Source organism: Pollicipes pollicipes, unplaced genomic scaffold (genome assembly GCF_011947565.3).
Source record: "Pollicipes pollicipes isolate AB1234 unplaced genomic scaffold, Ppol_2.1 Scaffold_4002;HRSCAF=4701_pilon_pilon_pilon, whole genome shotgun sequence".
Lineage (NCBI taxonomy): Eukaryota > Metazoa > Arthropoda > Thecostraca > Pollicipedomorpha > Pollicipedidae > Pollicipes > Pollicipes pollicipes.
The window spans coordinates 7,700,449-7,719,582 of NW_023596420.1; the positions used below are offsets into that span (position 1 = coordinate 7,700,449).

At 56.4% G+C, this 19,134-nt stretch overlaps 2 protein-coding genes across 2 annotated transcripts in view; both read left to right on the forward strand.

Moving 5' to 3' along the window:
- Positions 1-6,333: 6,333 nt before the first annotated feature.
- On the forward strand, positions 6,334-9,653 carry LOC119093477 (nose resistant to fluoxetine protein 6-like). Its single transcript, XM_037216432.1, has 2 exons — positions 6,334-7,773; positions 9,504-9,653. Exons 1-2 carry the CDS (start codon positions 6,334-6,336, stop codon positions 9,651-9,653), a joined length of 1,590 nt encoding a protein of 529 aa, XP_037072327.1.
- Positions 9,654-10,774: 1,121 nt separating this feature from the next.
- The window catches only part of LOC119093545 (polypeptide N-acetylgalactosaminyltransferase 2), a 45,497-nt gene continuing 37,137 nt past the window's right edge, over positions 10,775-19,134 (forward strand). Inside the window, exons 1-2 of the mRNA XM_037216510.1 lie at positions 10,775-10,915; positions 11,443-11,559. Of these exons, the coding sequence (XP_037072405.1) occupies positions 11,455-11,559 (105 nt within the window). The 5' untranslated portion in view covers positions 10,775-10,915; positions 11,443-11,454. The remainder of the gene's footprint in view (positions 10,916-11,442; positions 11,560-19,134) is intronic.

Consider the following 19,134-nt stretch of genomic DNA (forward strand, 5'->3'; position numbering starts at 1 on the left):
CTTTACCCCATAAAAGTGTCCTGTCCTTGCAAATACACATCCCATGTTGTCAAAAAGTGTAACTCAACTCTGTTCTGCTTCCATAAAGTGCGTCATCACCTTACACCCGAGGCTCGTAAACCAATCATCCAGTTCAATTATGTCAGCGTGTCACCCGGGCGGCAGAGGCGGGTGCCCTTGACCTGCCAGCTCTTCGCCTGTCAGTGGCACGCAAGGGTTTTTTTCGCATCGCGTGGCCTCATCCAGAGCCACCTGCCGCCGACCATCATCCGCACAGGCACGTATGTACCAATGTTTGGGTCATGCTCGGCGCTCAGACACCGCCAGAGGGCACTCGACCCCGCCCATGGCTGGTGCATGCAGCCTGCTCGAGATTAATGGGTGATGCGAGGGTGCAGGACGAAACAAGAGGGGAGAAACTGGAGTGGATGGAAGCCTGTTACTATCATAGTTCATTTTTGGACCAACACAGAACATTGGTATAGTAAACACTTAGTTTCCTGCCAACAGACGTGCAGTGGCTGCAAGTGATCCGCATATGAAACGGGCTGGTGCCAGACTTGATGACTCCTCGCGCCGTGAGAGAAATGATCGTGCACGCCACGCCGTATCAGCTATTGGCATCAGAACATGTGCCCGTAGAGTAATCGCCACGCTTTCAGCGTCACCTAGTGTCACAACGGACACTTAAAGCCATGCTAGCCTCAAAAGATGGCGCTGATAAATCGGCCTCCGGGACCAGGTTACCGTGATCACCTGCTTCGGAGGCCGGCAAGGGACGCAAAGCTGGTAGGGGGGGGGGGGGGGGGTGAAGGGAGGGCTCCGTAGTCTGGGTGGAGTGACGTGGTACATATGTGCTCTCGAGGTCTGATATGCTGATAAGATATGGTGGCCATGCGTGGCGGCGTGCTGCAAAGGTCACCGTGAGCAATTGGTCCTCGAGCTGGCTTCACGTCATTCTGTTTCCAGCTAACGCTTTGCTCCCTACTCACATTGATTTGGGCATGTTACTGCGATCTTGACATCATTATAACTGGAAGCTGAGTTTCATGTTATTTTTAACCGCCCGCACGAAATCATTTCAAGGATTCCCGTGCCTTTGCTTGGCATCATCGCTTAGTTTAAAGATGGTTCGCACAAAATTACTCATTTGTCAAATGAGGTCAGCCATGTTGCAGCTGCATGATCATCCTACGTCAACATCCTTCATGAACATCGCGCGGGTCACAGTACTCAAAATTACTCAAGTACTCATTCTTTTGTGCGAACCATCTTTAATCTAAGCGGTTATGCCATGTCAAAGGCCCGGAAACTAGAACGTTGCGTCAGAAAGCTTGCCAATGCTGAGTCAGCAGTTGTTTTTAATCAAACATGTATAAAGAAAAGGGTTCTGCCAAAATATTCAATATATATAAATAAATATATATATATATATATATATATATATATATATATATATATATATATATATATATATATATATATGTGTGTGTGTGTGTGTGTGTGTGTGTGTGTGTGTGTGTGTGTGTGTGTGTGTGTGTGTGTGTGTCTGTGTGTGTGTGTGTGTGTGTGCGTGTGTGTGTGTTTCACAAAGCAAGAACCCATGTTACTGTGCGCAGCCCTATAAAGCTAGGCGTGCTGCGTATGCACATACATGGAGCTCACTTATTTTCTACAGGTCATGTTAAATCAAGTGATTTTGAAGCTAACTGTTTCGGGAAAAAACATGCAAGATGAACTTAAATTGGCTGCTACATACCATCAAACCGGGAACAAACTTCGTTACTAACTTATTTACGGATAGCCGGCCGGGCGGTGCGACCAGCTGATGACTGATGACTATTGTAGAAAGCTTCCTTTGTTACAAAGCAGTGCATAATATCCTAACATTCAAAATATGTTAAGAACGTGACGCACAATTACCTATAATAAGCCACATATTCAATAGCCAACGGAAATGACCCGCCCGACGTCGGTGGCACGTCAAATTACGTTCGACAATTGCGCTTAGAAATTCATCGGCACATATCCGATTGCTGCTCTAAGGCTAGGGCAACAATACCAAAGTGAACTAAACCTGAGCGACCATGGGTGCCGCAGGAGACGAACAAACAGGGGCCTGTTTACGAGTATAGGGTCCTCAGAGCAAGCAAAAAGAATCTAAGACCAACGTGGTGTGCTCCTAAGCGGCCGATAGTGTTCCGGCAGGCTGACATATGAGGGCCCGGCCAGAGCACATGACCCTCTGAGCAAAGGGAAATTACCCAGGACCATGAATCAATACCCCTGTGCGATCAACAGCGCCCGGGTAGGTTAACAGCAAGAGCCTCGGCAGTAGTGAAGAGTCCTCCGACAATGAGGTCAAAAGGAAAAAGCCCTAAATCAAAGTGGAGGGCCCGTGAGCATCGAATGTTTCAGTGCCTTAGCATATGTAAGTTCCAGCAACAGCACAAAGCCCCCAAGCAAGTGGAAAGAGCCCGATACTAGTATAATGGGCCCCTTAGCAACTTAGTGTACCCCGGCATATGAGGCCCCGGAAAAAGTGTACAGAGCCTTTCGAGAGAACGGGAAAAATCTGTGGAGAAAAACCCGATCAATCAAGAGTGCTCAGGCATGGAAGCAGACAGTGTCCCAGCAGCAGCACTGGGCGCTACGAAAAATGCAAAGACATCAAGGGCGACATGGAAAGATCCTTGGCGAACAGATGGGCCCGACAAGTGGACATATAGGGTCCGGGCAACAGCGTAATGTCACTGGACAGTGTAATGATCCCCAAAGTGTCTCCCAAGCACAACCTCAATTAGCAAGGAATTCACTTTATCTATTACGAACTCTTTACTTTTGCCAGCAACCGTTCTTGGTCGTCTGTAGGCCCAAAAACATCCAATTGTGTTGTGTGTAATGTTTTGTTAGACAACTGCGTCCGTTCGACCGGTTGCGGGCGCCTTTGGAGCTTCAAGATCCCCTCGGCATGGTTCATTGGGGGGGGGGGGGGGGGGCGTGGCCCTGTGTCTAACCCCTCCCCGTCTGTATCCGCCACTGACCCGAGCAGCTTAATGGATGGGGCCCGCCAGGAACGTAGGACCATTCATTAAAATAAAAAGTAACCAAAACACAGCATGGAGAGCCTCGGAATGATCGAGTGTGCCCGAACAGGTAAAAGATGGGAGCTGCCGAAAACAGCGCGGGGCCAGTTCCCGAGCAGGTTGTTATAAAGGGCCTCTGCCAAGAGCGTAGCGACCTCTATTCAAGTAGGAGGATCCCAAGACCCAATGTAGAGGGCCCCCGAATGATCGAGTGCGGCAGAGCGTGTTAACAGATAGGGCCCCGTCAAGAGCGCAGTGCCCTCCATTCAAATAGAAAGTACCCAAGACCCGACGTAGAGGTTGCCCAACAAACGAATGCTCCAGAGCAGCTTATCAGAAGGGGCCACGACAAGAACGCAAGGCCCTACATTCAAATCAGATGCACATAAAACCCAGCGCAGCGAGCCCCCGAGAGCTAAAAGCAAATGCAAATTATGCCCGAGCAAATTATCAGATGGTCCTGATAGGAGCGCAGGGCCCTAAATTCAAACACAAAGACCCAGTGCGCGGGGGCCCCCGAGCAATCCAGTGTGACCGAACAGTGAGGCGAACAGAGGAGCACCCCGACAATAGCGTAGGACCTCCATTCAAATAGGACGTACCCAAAATCTGATGTAGAGAGCCCTCGAACGATCGAATGCCCCCGAGCAGCTCATCAGATAGGCCCCGGACAAGAGCGTAGAACGTGCAAACAAAACGTACCCAGGACCTCGTGGGGAGAGCAGTCAAATTCAGTTGTATCCGAGCATGCTATCAGATGGCCCCAAGAAGAGCGTAGAGTCCTTCTTTAACATACCCAATGTGCAGGGCCACTAAATAATCCAGTGTGGCGGAGCAGGTTACCAGTTGGGGCCCTGACAAGTGTGCAGGGCAGCCTATTCAAGTAGAAAGTCCCCAAAACCCAATCTGGAGGGCCCTGACCGACTGGGTGTGTATAAGCAGGTTAACAAATGGGCCCTCGACAATAGCATAGGGGCCAAAGCCAGTGACATAGAATCGGAAACGCCCTAGACCAATGCAGAGGGCCCGTGAGCATATTGCGAGCGTGTCGGTGGCTGAACCGAAGCCAAAGTAATTGGCCGCGAGCAAGCGAGAATACCCCGGGTGGTTAACATATGGGTCCCCGGCTATAGCTCACATATCCTTTCTGACAAATGAAAACAATCCATGGAAGGCCCCTGATTGACAAGAGCGCCCGGCATGCTACCAGGGATGGCACAGCAACAGTGCAGGGCCCTCCGAGCAAACGCAAAGAAGTCAAGACCAATGCGGAAGGCTTCTTAGCAGTCGGAATGCCCCTGCAAGTGGACATATGGGTCCCCTGGAGACAGCACAGGGCTCCTGGATAGCGTAATAAGATTTAATATTTCCAATTAACAACTTTGTTTAATAATTGAACATTTTTTTCTCTCTTCTGGCTAGGCCTTCCCTTTCGCTTGCAACTGTTCTTGGTGGCCTGGAAGTCCAAAGATGTCCGATTTTGTTGCGTTTTGTGTTTAAAAAACTGCACCTGTGCGGTCGACTATCGACCCCTTCGGCGCCCAAGGGAATTGGGGGGGGGGGGGGGGGCATGGCCCCGTGGCCATCCTCTCCGGATCCGCCCCTGGACCACTCATATAATGACCGCTCAGATAGTGACAACTCAGATAGGGAGAACTCAGCCCGTCACGGCGCGCGACAGACGCCGGCTGGGGCCGACCGCCGGTGGGCCGTGTCCGCCGCGCCGACACCGCTTTGTCATGTGGCTCGTGCTGCCGGCGCTGACGGCGCTCCTGCTGGCGCCCGTGCCGGCCGCGCCGTCGCCAGCGGGCGTCGGGCGGGCGCTGGACCTGCTGGCGGAGCTGCTGGAGGAGAGGACGCTGCCCTCCGGCGAGCGGCTGGCCGTGTCCCGGCTGGCGGCGCCGACGCTCCGGGCCAGCGGCAGTCTGTGTCGGGCGCACGCCGAGATCTTCTGGGACGAGCTGACAGGAGAGGCCGTGTGGCCAAAACTCAGTACGTTGTCGCCACGTAGGGACTTGTTGGCTGTGCGTCGCCCCTGATTTTGTTCTGCAACGCGCGTGCTGCGTCAACGGAATAGCAAAACACGTTGTAACGTGGACAGAAGTCTGCACTATCGTGTCGGGTCAGCGTCCGGCGCGAACAAAACGAGAGCCTTCCGGCAGTCTTTCCGTACTGCTGCAGTGTGAACCGGGACGACGGGAGGGAGTGCGTGGTCAGTTGTAGTTGGGACGTGCAGATGACTGCTGGAATAAATTCAGTTGTTCTGCCGTGCGAACTATGGCTGGCCGACGTTGGTCACTATTTACTTACATCTGCTTATCAAGCCTCTCTCATCGGGTATTTGCAAAAGATGAGTTACCTCGCCAGGCCTTGATCGAATTAAGTGTGCTCAGAAAATTGCAAATACACCAATCTATCTTAATTGGCAGGAGAAAACAGCCCACGGCATCCAACCTTGCTGACATAACTGACCTTAGCTGGCCAGGTCCTATCTCAAGTGATTTTACAAGCTTTAGCTGGCCAGAACCAACCTCGGCTGATCTTGCAAGCTTTAGCTGGCCGGGTCCGACCTCGACTGACTGTTTCGACGCCGTCTGATGTTGATCAACTTTTCGAATTTGATAACTTATCTGATTTTGTCCTATACTCAACATTTCCTTGCCCTGACTGATTACCGCCGACCCTGATCGCACGCGACTGGACAACGGGCCAGCGATGGCGCGTCGTCATGACGACCGTTTGTGCGCGACTTTCGCCTCAGTGCAACGTGCGTCCTTGGCCAGTTTCTAGGTTTCCTGGTGATCAACCTTAGCCGTTGTTGTTTGTTGGCGAGCGCTTGGAAAATTAGCTTTTACGACAGCCTACCGAGCGGTTAATGACAAACCGGCTTCAAATTACATATTCAGAGCATTTCCTTAGGACGTCTGAACAGAACGTTTGGCCTTACTCGATTTCAGTGTTGGACGCCACTGGAAAGCTGCCCGACGGTATCCTGGCGGGGAACACCAACGCTTTTGGCTCCTTCGACGAGTGCCTGGGCATCGACGTGGACCTGAACGCGACCAAGCACCCTGACCTGTCTGTCCAGGGGCTGCACTTCGTCGGTCGGTACGTGCCGGTGATGGCCAAACCGGGCCGCAGCCGGCGCGGCCTCCGGAACGGCGCCACGGACACGCCCCGACACGACGACCGGCTCGGCGACGTCATCATCCTGCCCGGCGTCGGCAAGACCACCGGCGTCGTCGGCATGTGCGTGCCGTCCAGCTGCTCTGGCGAGGACGTGGTGCGCGGGCTACAGCTACTGCTCGGCGGCAAGGTGTCCGTGTCCGCGCTCGAGTCGACGACGCCGGAGGACTCTGTGGAGTTCACGCCGCCGGACAGGGCCGTCATCACCATCATGGCCCTGTTCGGCGGCCTGATGGTGGCGGGCACCGCCCTGGACCTGCACTGCAGGGGCCTCACCCGGCGACTGATGACGGTGCTGCAGCTGAAGCCGTGCACCTGTGTTCTCGGCACCGATCCCCCGGCCGGCCGGCGGGGAGACGCGTCAGATACGTCCCAGCCTCCGAGACGGCCAGCGCCTGGGCGTCCTCAGCAGGCTCTGCTCGCCTTCTCCGTGTACACCAACACTCAGAAGCTGTTGGACACGACTCCGCGGAAGGGAACGCTCGCCTGTCTGCATGGCATCCGATTCTTCTCCATGACCTGGGTTGTTCTAGGTCACTCGGCGTCCGGTGCATTCTCTACAGACTACAGTCCTATGGTCGCGCTCGATTGGGCAAATAACCCTTTGTTTGAGGCAGTGCTGAATGGCACGCTGAGCGTAGACACATTCTTTGTGTTGTTCGGGGTGCTGCTGGCGTATGTTTTCTGTAACGTTTACCAGAAGACCGGACAATTCAACCTGCCCATGTTTTACATCCATCGCTACCTGCGACTAACAGCGCCACTGGCGTTTATAATAGCCTTCAGTGCCACATGGTTCAGTTACATTGGTGACGGCCCGCTTTGGAGCCTTGCGAAAGGCTCGCAGTCCAGATGCCAGGAGAACTGGTGGAAAGACCTCCTCTACGTCCAAAACATCGTCGACTTCAAGCGGACGTGTCTGGGACCGACCTGGTATCTCGCCGTCGACATGCAGCTGTTCGTGTTCTCGCCGCTGGTGCTCCTGCCTCTGGTGTGGCGGCCCGTGCTCGGTGTGGTCTGGCTGTGCGCCGTCACCGTCGGGTTCCTGGTGTTCCGCGTGGCGATCTGGGCCGTCGATGACCTCCCGCCAGTGCAGTTCGAGCTCAGGCCGGAGCACAGCGACCTATTCGATCGCAACTACAAGTACCCGTGGACGCGCTGCACGGTGTGGCTGGTGGGCATCGGACTCGGCTTCCTCCTGCACAAGCTGCGCGACAGACGCGTCACGCTGAAGCCGTGGCAGTATCTGCCCGGCTGGATCGCCGCCTTCGCCGTAGGCATCTCCGTCGTTTACGGCATGCACAGCTACCAGATGCCCTGGGACCCGACGCCGAGCAAGGCTGTGGCCGTGGCGTACGGCGGCCTGCACCGACTGGCCTGGGGCCTCGCCGTCTCCTGGGTCATCTTCGCCTGCGTCACCGGCTACGGCGGCGTCATCGACACGTTCCTTTCATACCCGGGCTTCGTGCCGCTCAGTCGGCTCACCTACGCTGGCTATCTGGTGCATAGCGACGTCCTGTTCTTTGGATTGTATTCACAAAAAAGCCCGATCTACTATGATGAAGTGCGGCTCGTTTACTGGATACTGTCACAAATTATGGTTACCTTCGCCGTTGCGTACATCTTTTCGTTGTCCTTCGAAGCTCCCTTTGTTACTTTGGAGAGGATAATTTTTGATGCATCTCCGCCAAAGCATGAAATCCAAGGCAAAATTGGTTTAAACGCTCGTGATGGTTCAAAAGAACCGGACGATCGAGGAAGGTAGCTTCCGCAAGCGCCAGACCCTGCGAGCTCGTTAATGCTGCATATTTAGGCTCATAAAAACCAAACCCATACTCGTCACTTGAGCAATTTCATCTGAGCTGTGGACAGACCATCGATACTGCTGTCGTTTTCGACGTCGAACAACTCCCCGACGGTGTGCTAACCGAGATCAAACAGTGGTTGTTATGGCCGGCATTTATTGCGTTTTCGGGGTATGAAGCCATCTGGACGTGTGGAGATCACGGAGACCCGCTGGGATTTGATGCCTGAGGGTTCAGCCAGGACCTGGACTTCCAGACGGATGACCTGGAGGGGCAGAGGGGGGGGGGATCGAGGATTTTAGTCCAAACATTCGGAGGAATAGGATCGGTGCTGATACCGCGGGAGGGCAGGAACGATTGCAGCAAGACCCTCCCCACCAACCACACTCCCGGTAAGCGCCACACTGCTTACGATCCACGGCTGCTTGGGATGTCAGCCACAGACCAACTGATCACTCATCAGCCACAGATCACCTGCCAGCCACGGATCACCTGTCGGCCACGGATCACCTGTCAGCCACGGATCACCTGTCAGCCACGGACCACCCGTCGACCACGGATCACCCCCAGCCACGGATCACCCGTAGGCCACGGATCACCCGTCGGCCACGGATCACCCGTCGACCACGGATCACCCCCCGCCACGGATCACCCGTCAGCCACGGATCACCCGTCGACCTCGGATCACCCGTCGGCCACGGATCACCCGTCAGCCACGGATCAACCGTCGACCTCGGATCATCCGTCGGCCACGGATCACCCGTTGACCACGGGTCACCTGTCAGCCACGGATCACCCGTCAGCCACGGATCACCCATCGACCACGGATCACCCGTCGACCTCGGATCACCCGTCAGCCACGGATCACCCGTCGACCACGGATCACCCCCAGCCACGGATCACCCGTCGACCACGGATCACCCGTCAGCCACGGATCACCCGTCGACCACGGATAACCCCCAGCCACGGATCACCCGTAGGCCACGGATCACCCGTCGGCCACGGATCATCCGTCAGCCACGGATCACCCGTTAGCCACAGATCACCTGTCAGTCACGTTCGGCAGTGCCCATTTCTAATATGAACTTGTGTGGCACACACCCTGGCACGTCGCGAAAATTTATCTCAGGGTGCGAACAAATGTAACACTTTCTCCCAAAATCCTGTCAATTTGGATCATAGTTCTGTGAAACAATCCAGCATTTTATGCAAAACTCTTAGTTTAGGGGAGAGGCACGGTCCTTTAACTCTCTCCATGGCCGTATCCCTGAACACACCTCACCACCTTCAGTCTCCCCCGCTGCGCGCACGGGCTGCCCTCGCTGTGACGCTGGATGGAGATCTGGCGAGAGAGCTCGCTTATTCCGCTCGCCGGCGGCGGGTCCACGATGTGTGGCACACAGCGCACGTGACCCGCCGTCTGCAGGCGTTGCGCCGAGCTGACTACCCCCACCAGCCGCACCGCTGCAAAATAACCGTTGTAGTCGAAGCGCCCTTAAATCCAAATATCAACACCATCGGTCTCAATGCTTACCAGCCGCGCAAGCTTGATACCGGGAACTCGGCGGCGCGCTAGCACAGTTGAGCTTTTAAGTCGCACCTCTAGGTGTCGCTGTGCTGCTAGATGCCAGTATCATACTCGCCCGTCAGGTGCCGCTCGGGGCGCGGTATTGCTGGCGCCGGCCTCCGTTATTCATCCAACCCTCTTATCCTCTTTCTTACTGTATCCTGAATCCTGGCGAAGCCCCGCTTATCTGGGACACGCCGCATGGGTCAGTCACGAATGGGCCGAGGGGCCCCCTGGACGGGGACCCGACCAAGCACCCAGCGCACACCGCGCAGAGGGGTCCCTGCGCAGGCTTAAACTCAGCGGTTGGTCTCCCAAGGCGTATGGAGTCCTGCCCCACCATTCCATTCTCCTCCATCCCATTGCCCTGACATGATCATTTCTGGTCAAAAGGGCTCTAATCCAAACAATTACACTGCCGAACAACCAAGCCTCCGTTATTCGAAGGTATAGATGTGACAGCGATAAAATATCCATGAAATTCTGGAAAAATGATGATTATGATAAGAGGATATTACTTAGAGCATTTACACTGAAAAACAAAAACTTATATAACAAGGTCCCACTTTGCGCCCTCAGTGGTTTGGTCCTAAATATACTTTTCTAGATCGATTAGTGTTTATTAGGTATAATGGACAACTGACGCCAGCTGACGGAAATCGCCGCAGCTGCGCCAGAAAGGCAACAGCATCGATTTCTCTTCTTTTAGGAGGACATATTTCTTTATTACAACGAAAATAGACAATACAATTGTAAAAAGACCACTTTGGCAGAATTACAGAGTATACTATCGTTGTACTTTTGGGAAATCACTTGGTTGATGCGTTGGTACAGTTTCAATTCGCGTCCTTAGATGGCCACGGCATCTTCACAACAAATCCATGGAATATTAACGGACAAAATTCATTGCTTGTTTCAATGAACACAAGCTCACTCAACTTAAGCACATACGCTTGCTGCTAGCACTCAAAAGAAACTTACCGATTTTACGTGTGCAGTACATACAAATTCCCGGGCGTCGCTCCAATGACGTCACAGCGTCCATATCACATTGGCTGGGCCTATGCCTGATCACCGCTGTTCGGCGAACGCGCCGAACCGCGATCCGCGTCAGTCGGTGCGGCGCGTGCGCGGGGGTTGGTGCGGGCGGTCCGCTGCAGTGGATGGGAACGTTGTTGCATGAGTAACTCTCGCTGTTAGTCAGTCTGAATATCAACGAGTGGCGTGCTAGAGTCGTGTGCACCGTGGTTTATAGCTAACACGTTGTGGCGGTGAGTGTCATCCGGGTGTGGCCCCGGCGCGATTTTTGTCAGCTCATACATCTATCATGTGGCGGGGTTCGGAAAATGCCTGCATTTCCTGGCTGCTTATACCATTAACAGCATTTCTTAGTCGCCTGTATTGTTAGCAGCAAATAGCAATTGCAAATGATATGTCGACAATATCCCCACGCGTTATGCCACTAATGTCAGAACACCTGTGTGGATTTGTAGGTATTTTGATAGTTTGCTGCTGAGTCTGCGAAGCGCAGCAGCGCCTCACAAGCTCCCCGTTTAAGGAACGACAGGAAAGACGTGCTCATCTGAGGTGGCTTCTTCCGATCATGCTGGAATGCAACGAGTCCGTACATTTGTCAGCACCTTCCTTACCAACGTGACACTATAGTGCTACCGCTACCCCCCCCCCCCCCCCCCGTGCAATCCGCCCGCGCTCTACCGAACCCTGGCTGACCCCAAGCGAGCCTCGGCTTGCCCTAACCGAACCCTGACATACCCCAACTGAACCTCGTGCTCCGCAGGCCAGCTGGACGATGCGAGTGCTCTGTCGACGCAACTTCAAGTGGCTGCTGCTGCTGGCCACTGCCTGGTGCTTCGGCATCGTCTACTACGTTCACGTCAAGTCGTCCGAGCCCCAGGTGAGGAATGACGCCACGGACGGCGTCGTGCCCCGCCCCGACCGCTGAGCGCGGCCGCACGTGCCCGGCTGGGCCACGGGACGGGTGGCTCGGCCTGGCCCGTGGCGGCTGCCAGTGTCGTGCCTGTCAGCTGATGTCAGCTGATGGTCCGGCGGCCTCGACCGGATGTGGCGGGGGGGGGGGGGGGTAATTTGCGGATTTGCACGGCGGGAAGCCACAGCTCAGGGTCAGCGGGCTGAATAGATGATCGGATGGGCGTGAGTTCAAGACGTCCCGGCAGTGTGTTTTTGTTCTGCGGCGTCTGGAAATAGGATGCCGTTTAGTCCAGAATCGTGGATAAAGATGTCGTAAAATCATGAGACGCGATGGCTCCATTCTTCAGGCCGGGAAGTTTAAGGACCATTGTTAAAAAGTCCTTCAACCGGGAAGTTTGGAAGTTGTGTTTCCAGTTTTATAGACCTCTTTCAGCATTGTATCGCATAAGTACCAATGCCTGTCGGGGTCAACACCATTTGCATTGCCTGTTTGCCAACACAGAAGATTATGTGGTTGCGGGTGCACAAGTCAGAATGCGTACAATATTCAGTTTAAGCCACATCAAATCGACACACCCGGATGCTCCATTGATGGTCATGTGTGAAGACAGACTGTTGCAAGATAATGGAGCACAAAGGCTTCATTGTCGCCAGCCATCAGATTGTAGCACCAAATTTTGTATTGCCACGTACTTCGGCAATCTTCGTTTTCTCCTACTGTCATGCAACGCCGGTGTAGGCATGCTCGGTTGACGTGGGGTGGAATCGGAACCAACCTCAGATTGGACCAGCTTTTCGTTGAGTCAGGACAGAATCGACTCATGGTAGTTTTGTGTCGGGATAGAGCCAAAGTTGGGTCAGCCAAATCATGGGCGATTCGTCTCAAGTGGAAGTGTAAGTTACAACATACAGAAACGGTGCGACGGCGCAGGCATGGCCCAGCTGGAGCAGGTCATAAGTATCCGTCGTGTTATCAAGGTGAATATCATAGATAGGTTTTTGTGAGGCCATAGATCGAATGATAGCCTGAACAAGTGAGGCTGGAATCGACTCCACCGTGGTACAGCGACTTCTCGAGTCAGAATCGGAGTCAACGAAACAAGCGCTACGCCGCTGAGGCGAAACCAGCCCGGCGTCTATCAGCCAGCCCGGCGTCTATTAGCCAGCCCGGCGTCTATTAGCCAGCCCGGCATCTATTAGCCAGCCCGGCGTCTATTAGCCAGCCCGGCCAGGTCTATAGCCAGCCCGGCGTCTGTCAGCGAGCCCACCGGCGATCTGCCCAGCCCGACGGCGTCTGTCATCCAGCCCGGCGCCCGCCTCAGCCGTTGCCAGTCTGCTGTGCAGACCCGTGCCTGCCACCGGTGCCGTTTGGCTGCGTCTGGCGCCGTCTGCTGTGTAGGACCGTGTGCTGCGACCGGTGGCCGTCTGCTGGTGCAGACCGTGCTGACGGAACGCGTGCCGTTGCTGTGCCGACCGTGCTGCGACCGGTGCCGTCTGCTGTGTAGACCGTGCTGCGACCGGTGCCGTCTGCTGTGTAGACCGTGTTGCGACCGGTGCCGTCTGCTGTGCAGACCGTGCTGCGACCGGTGCCGTCTGCTGTGCAGACCGTGCTGCGACCGGTGCCGTCTGCTGTGTAGACTTGCTGCGTCCGGAGCCGTCGCGGTCTCCTGAGCGCGGCCGGTCAGCTGCGGCCGGGGCCCGATCATGGCGGGCCCAGGTGCGTGACGGCACCCATCGCGGTCCAGCGCTGATGACGGGGGCTGGCGGCACGGCGGGCGACGCGGCCGGCCGGCGGGCCCGCGCCGCCGGACCGGTCCGGGGCGGGGAGGAGGCGCCCGCGCAGGGGTCGGGGCTCCGATAACCCGCGCCGGGGAGTAACCAGCTCCCGTCTGCTGGGCGCGTGGAGATTGAGCATTCCGGTCGGTCTGGAGAGGAAGGAGCGATCCATCTCGTTTCTTTGACGTTCTGAGATAATGATCGCGTGGCCGTTCGGTCCGAGACATTGGTCCTTTCCGTCTATTATATGTTTAGCTGTTAGTGCAGCTCTAGATCCAGAATACGCTGTGAAAAGACAAAAGAAGCATGCGCAGATGCGTGCCAGACAAGGAGAAGCAATCTGCCACCAATCCTTCACGTCATTGCACCTTCTTTCTGTATTGGTAACCTTACCTGACATAGCGTACGTGGTAAATAGTTGATCCCCGTCTGCCATGCGCAAAGCTAATCTGCAGTATCAGTGGGGCGCTCCACTTCGGCGCCGGAGACGCGTTACGTTTAGCCCGCCGGCTCCCGGCCAGCCCCGCTGCTCGCGCCCGCTTCCGCTGTCTCTGGTGCTAGGCCACGCGTCCTCCCCCTCTCTCGGTGAGTGAAGCGGCCGGGCCTGGCGCGCTGACTACGCCAACCCTCCCGGGAGAGTGTCACCGCACGCCGCGACCGTAAGCGTCCAGGCGGCTCGTCGTCGGCTTCGCGATAGTTGTGTTACAACAAAACCTCCGACGGACAGGAGTGCTATGACATTACTTCCACTGCTAATACTTATGCACATGAGTGCTGCGTAGCAGCACTTCTGCTACAAAATTATTCTGGTTATTACTGCTGCTGCAAAAAAAAATGTCTGCAGTCGCTGCTTATATATGACTTTACTTCTACTGCAAAGACTTGTGCGCGGTAATAGTGCTACACGACAAAACCTATTCTTCAGAAATTTCGCCTTTGACTCGTTGCAGTTGAAGTAATGTCGCGCATAAGTAAAGACCGTATGAGTTCTTGCAGTAGAAGTGATGACCGGCAAATGTATTTGCAGCATAAATTTTGCGGTATAGTACTGATATCGCGTATGCGTTTTTGCAGTAGAAGTAATATCGCGTATGAGTACACACTTTTTAAACCCTTGAGTTTAAGTCCGATGGTGTTAGTCCCTTAGTCCAGAGTTAGCCCAAAGTCCCTCTGACTTTGACAAGTATAAGTTTTTACAGCAGAAGTGATGTCGCGTATGAGTAAAGACTACATAAGTATTTGCTGTTTAAGTCATGACGGGTATAAGTATTTGTAGTAGAAGTAATGTCGCGCAGAAGTAAAGGCGGTGTAGGTTTTTGTAGTGTAAGCAATGCCTCGCACAACTGATCAAGCACTCGTGCCGGTGCGAGTTTTTGCTATATCGTGTATCGTGTATATAGTCTCATATTGTGACTCTCATAGCCACAGGTTAGTCATTTATTAGAATTCTTCCACACAGTGGTAATAATGAATTCAGTCCAAGTGCTTACACAACGCTGCAAAGCACTAGGCGAACACACACTCCCCATGAACACACACAACAAGAACCCTCGTCGCCTCGCTCCCCGCTCCTGGACGCCGTGGACCGCCACGGAAGCGCGTCACGTGGTTGGTGCGCAAGCTCTGCCCGCACCGCCGCCGCGTCAGCTCCGTCGCTGCCCCCCCCCCCCCCCTCCCCCCCTTCCCCTCCCTGTCCACTGCGATGGGTTGGTCTTTTGGACCGTGTGTTTGTCGTGAGTCGGTTAGGTGACTGGCGCAAGTGCTGCAAGGTCGCGCGGAGCATGAGGGTCACCTGTGGCGGTCAGCTGGATCGGTGGCTCGCGAACTGGCGCTGGTGTCTTGTCACTAGGTCAACTCACGACGCCAGACAGCGCCCGGCTCCGGAGAAGGGGCATAACCGTACAGTCCTTGCGAAACGGTGGCAGTTGGTGACAACGCAAAGCACGCCCTCCTCTGGTCAGCGCCATTACGTCGAGAGAGCTCTAATCAAATCAGGAGATTTTGATCGCCACACAGGGGTCATGAAATGGGAGCTAATAAGGAGAGAAAGCGCTAACAAGACACGGTGTGTGCGGTTTTGACATTCGACGCCACTAGATTGCATCACCGACTTCCATCGGCACATTGAGCTGCACCAATGAACGAACTTAGCAGCAACAGAACCGTCCAACTAAGTTTGAAGCGCTCGATTGGTCGGAAGCTGCTGATGAGCAGCGTGTATGGCGAGATGTGTCCATCTTTACGTCAGACCCGTGGGATCAGCTGATGAAATGGCAAGCATTCAAGCTGTGTTCTCAGCTACCGGTCAACGGTCAAGTGTGCAGATTGGTGTCAGCTGGTGGGTGAAAGGATGCCAGGCATGGACGCCTGTCTTTGGCAATGCTCCAGTGCAAGTCCAGAGAGGTCACGACCCTTGCAGATATCTGATTCTTGCGGGTGACAGAGCAACCCCGTGGGGGCAAACAAACGCGTACCGGCCCGCATATTATGTGCCTCGTTTCCCTTTTTGGTGAGCGGAGCGCTTTTTGCGCCGCCGAAGCTGGCATCGACACGCGTCGACACCGCTCTGTTAGGTGCTTTAAAAACACTGTCGGCCGAGCCCCGCCTCCCCGACTAGTCACGGAGCACGCACACGTGCTGCATCGCCGGAACTCTGGCGCCCCACCCGAGGCGTGCCTGCGTCAGCGCCGTCGCCTGGCTGGCTGAGCCGCGCGGAGCGGCACCTGTTCGGCCCCTCGTCGGCTCGAACAGACAGCTGCTGGCGGGGGAGCGTCAGTGCGGAGCCGGCGCGCGCGGCTGCGGCCGGCCGCGGTGAGCCAAAGCGGCCCGGCCCTGGGGGGCCCGTCTGGCGTACGTGCTGCAAGTGAATTCTTGGCCTTCAGAAATACAGGAATAGACGTGCTGTGGAGGAGTCGAAAACAAGATTGGTCAGTTTGGGTGAATTGGTGTTTGGGGATGTCGTTACGAGTATTTCTGTTTCGATTCGTTGAATTTGACTCAGCAGCGCTGTAAAATCGTGCCGAGCCGCCGTGGCATTGTCGTTTCGTGAGCAAGGGTGCTTCGTGAGCAAAGGTTATTCGCCGTTTCATGTGATGTAGTCGTCAGCAACGATGTGCCAGGTAGTCGGAGCTGCCGACCAAGCCAGCGGACAGACTCCGATGGTGTCTTTAGCCGTGAGGCCTGGCCCCCACGTACCACGGGACACTCCCGGCGGCTCGGCCTCGTCGGTGACCGCGGCCACAGCCACGGGCGCGAGCGTGGAGCCGGCCGGCCTCGGCCCACCCCCGCGGTGACTGCGTGGTGGCGCTGAGCTGACCCAGAGCGGCCGCCGGGCCGCTGGCGTCCGCGTGCCAGCGGTGCGCCGCGCTGGACCAGAGGCGGCGCCGGTCCCAGCAGCGGGGCACACGCCGGCGCCGGTGGCGTCCGCGTGCCAGCGGTGCGCCGCGCTGAACCAGAGGCGGCGCCGATCCCAGCAGCGGGGCACTCGCCGGCGCCGGCGGCGTCCGCGTGCCAGCGGTGCGCCGCGCAGGACCAGAGGCGGCGCCGGTCCCACCAGCGGGGCACACGCCGGCGCCAGCGGCTCTTGAGCGGCTGGGTGGCCACGGCGGCCGGAAATGGCGTCACGTGAACGACGTTGGCGGCACATCGGCCCCAGCCGCTTGTCCCACGTTCGTTCGTTTGTCCCACGTTCGTTCCGCTGCCTTCCACCTGGTAGCTTCATACGCTGACAGTCACGGCAAGTTCACAACCGTGCTCGCCGTGTGGTTTTCGGCACAAGGGCAGATCGTGATGATGTTCACGAAATGCCATGCATTGGTTGATCGGTTCACAGCGCCGGTGCAATTGCTTTTTCTCGTGCCCCGGGGTACTGCATCATTTCAGGCATAGTTGGCCTGAATGGCATGGTACATGCTTCGATGCCTGGCCATTGGTATCGTAGACCCAACATCCGGCGTCGATAGATCGGTAGGAATTACTGAAGAAAATTACATGTGCTTGGGCCTACGTTATTCTTGACTGGCCCCCGTTGATAGTGTACCCAAGGCATAAACATGTGTCTTGTAAATCATGGAGGGTCCGTGGCTTTACCTGGTGAGAGCGCTGCGAACAGCTGCGTTGCATCAGCAGAAGTTAAAGCGCAGTCAAGCATGCGAAGCGCCTTCTATTGCAGTCTGCCACACTGTCGCCAGCAAGATCTCCGCCGCCGTCGCCGGCGTCGCCATTTCGCCATCCCTCGCGCCGCTCACCGGACGTCGGCAGCGGTGCATCATCTCCCCCCCCCCCCCCCCCCCCCCCCGGCTGACTGACAGGGCCCGGCCCGGCGGTTTCACCCCGGGCCGATCCGTCCTCGCATCGGATCGGGTGCCACCCTGGCGAGGCGACCGTGACGCTCGCGCGCCCGCCGACTTTCGCCGCGTCGCGACGTCGCCCCGATCGCGGAGGGAGGGGGATCCGGCGTCGGACGGAACGGGCGGCGCGTGGGCGCGGCCGCCCCCGGCCCGCTCGCCGCCGCCGGGAGATGGCGCGAGTGCCCACGCGTGACCGGCGGTGATGCACCGAGAGGCGCCGCCGTCGAGGACTCTCGGGCCGAGGGGCGGCGAGAGGGTGCGACCTTTTGAACAAATGACGTGTCGTGCGCTTTCACGCGCGTTTCTGATTGCGAGAGCTGATTTTGGCCCGGCGTGGTTGTCGTGGAGAAGATCGATTTTTTGTTCGCTTCTGTGGTCCGTGGTCTGATGGTCCGTTTTTACTTGGTTTTATTGCCTTGTTGTCGTTCGTTGCCCTCGTCAGGCTTGGCTGGCATGACTGGTGTGCCACTACATTTGTCCATGTTCGCGGGGAGTTTGGTTAGTTGGGCGACTTTTTAGATTTCTCTTTTCTACCATCTTGCACAGGCGATTTTGGGTGCAGAGCTCGTTGCAGGGATCACACTCAGTCGGGGCTGTTTGTCCTCGGCTTTTTAGTCTGTTAGAACTGCAGGAGTATCCCATGGTGCCCGTCTCCGCCACGTGACCTCCCCTTGTCTGGTCGACTGTTTTTGGCCAGTCGTCGACCAGCCTTTGCGTACCGGTGCTTACCCTGCCGGCTCGACGTACGTATTCGTAGCGACTCAAGCACAGCGCCGGCGGGCCCGATCACGCTGCAGGTGTGTGCTTTAGACCACTGCAGCAGCGGGGCCTCTCGACGTGACGGCGGTGGCGTGACGTTAGTGACGTGACGGTGGTGACTCAGCGTGAAAGGCGGGCTCACCAGTCACCCGTCTGGCCCGGCTTCGTCCCGATTATGGCTTAACAGCGGCCAGCCGACTCCGGCCGAGCTTCAGCTGAGTCGCAGCCGACCTCCAGCCGACCTCCAGCTGAGCTCGAGCCGAGCTGTCGTAGAGCTCCCGCCGAAATCCGGCAGTGCTTCAGCCGAGCCCCAGCTGAGCTCCGGCCCAACCCCAACCGAATTCCAGCTGAGGTGCTTTAGCCAAACTGCCGGCACATTTCGCTCAAGTTGTAGCCGCACTTCCGCCGAGTTTGGGCCAAACTGCAGCCGAGCTGCAGCCGAGTCTCAGCCAAGCTTTGGGCGATTGCCTTCGGGCGGCGGGCGAGCTGTATGTGGGCTAGGCGGCCGGGCGGGGCCGGCCGGTTGACCGACGCTCGCCACGCGCCATTGCCCCTCCCCCTTCCCCGCCCCGACACGCGACCACCTGTCCCTCCGACCAGCCGACCCGAACTAGAGAGCAGGGTGCCCGCCGGACAAGCGGGGTCCATCGGACTGC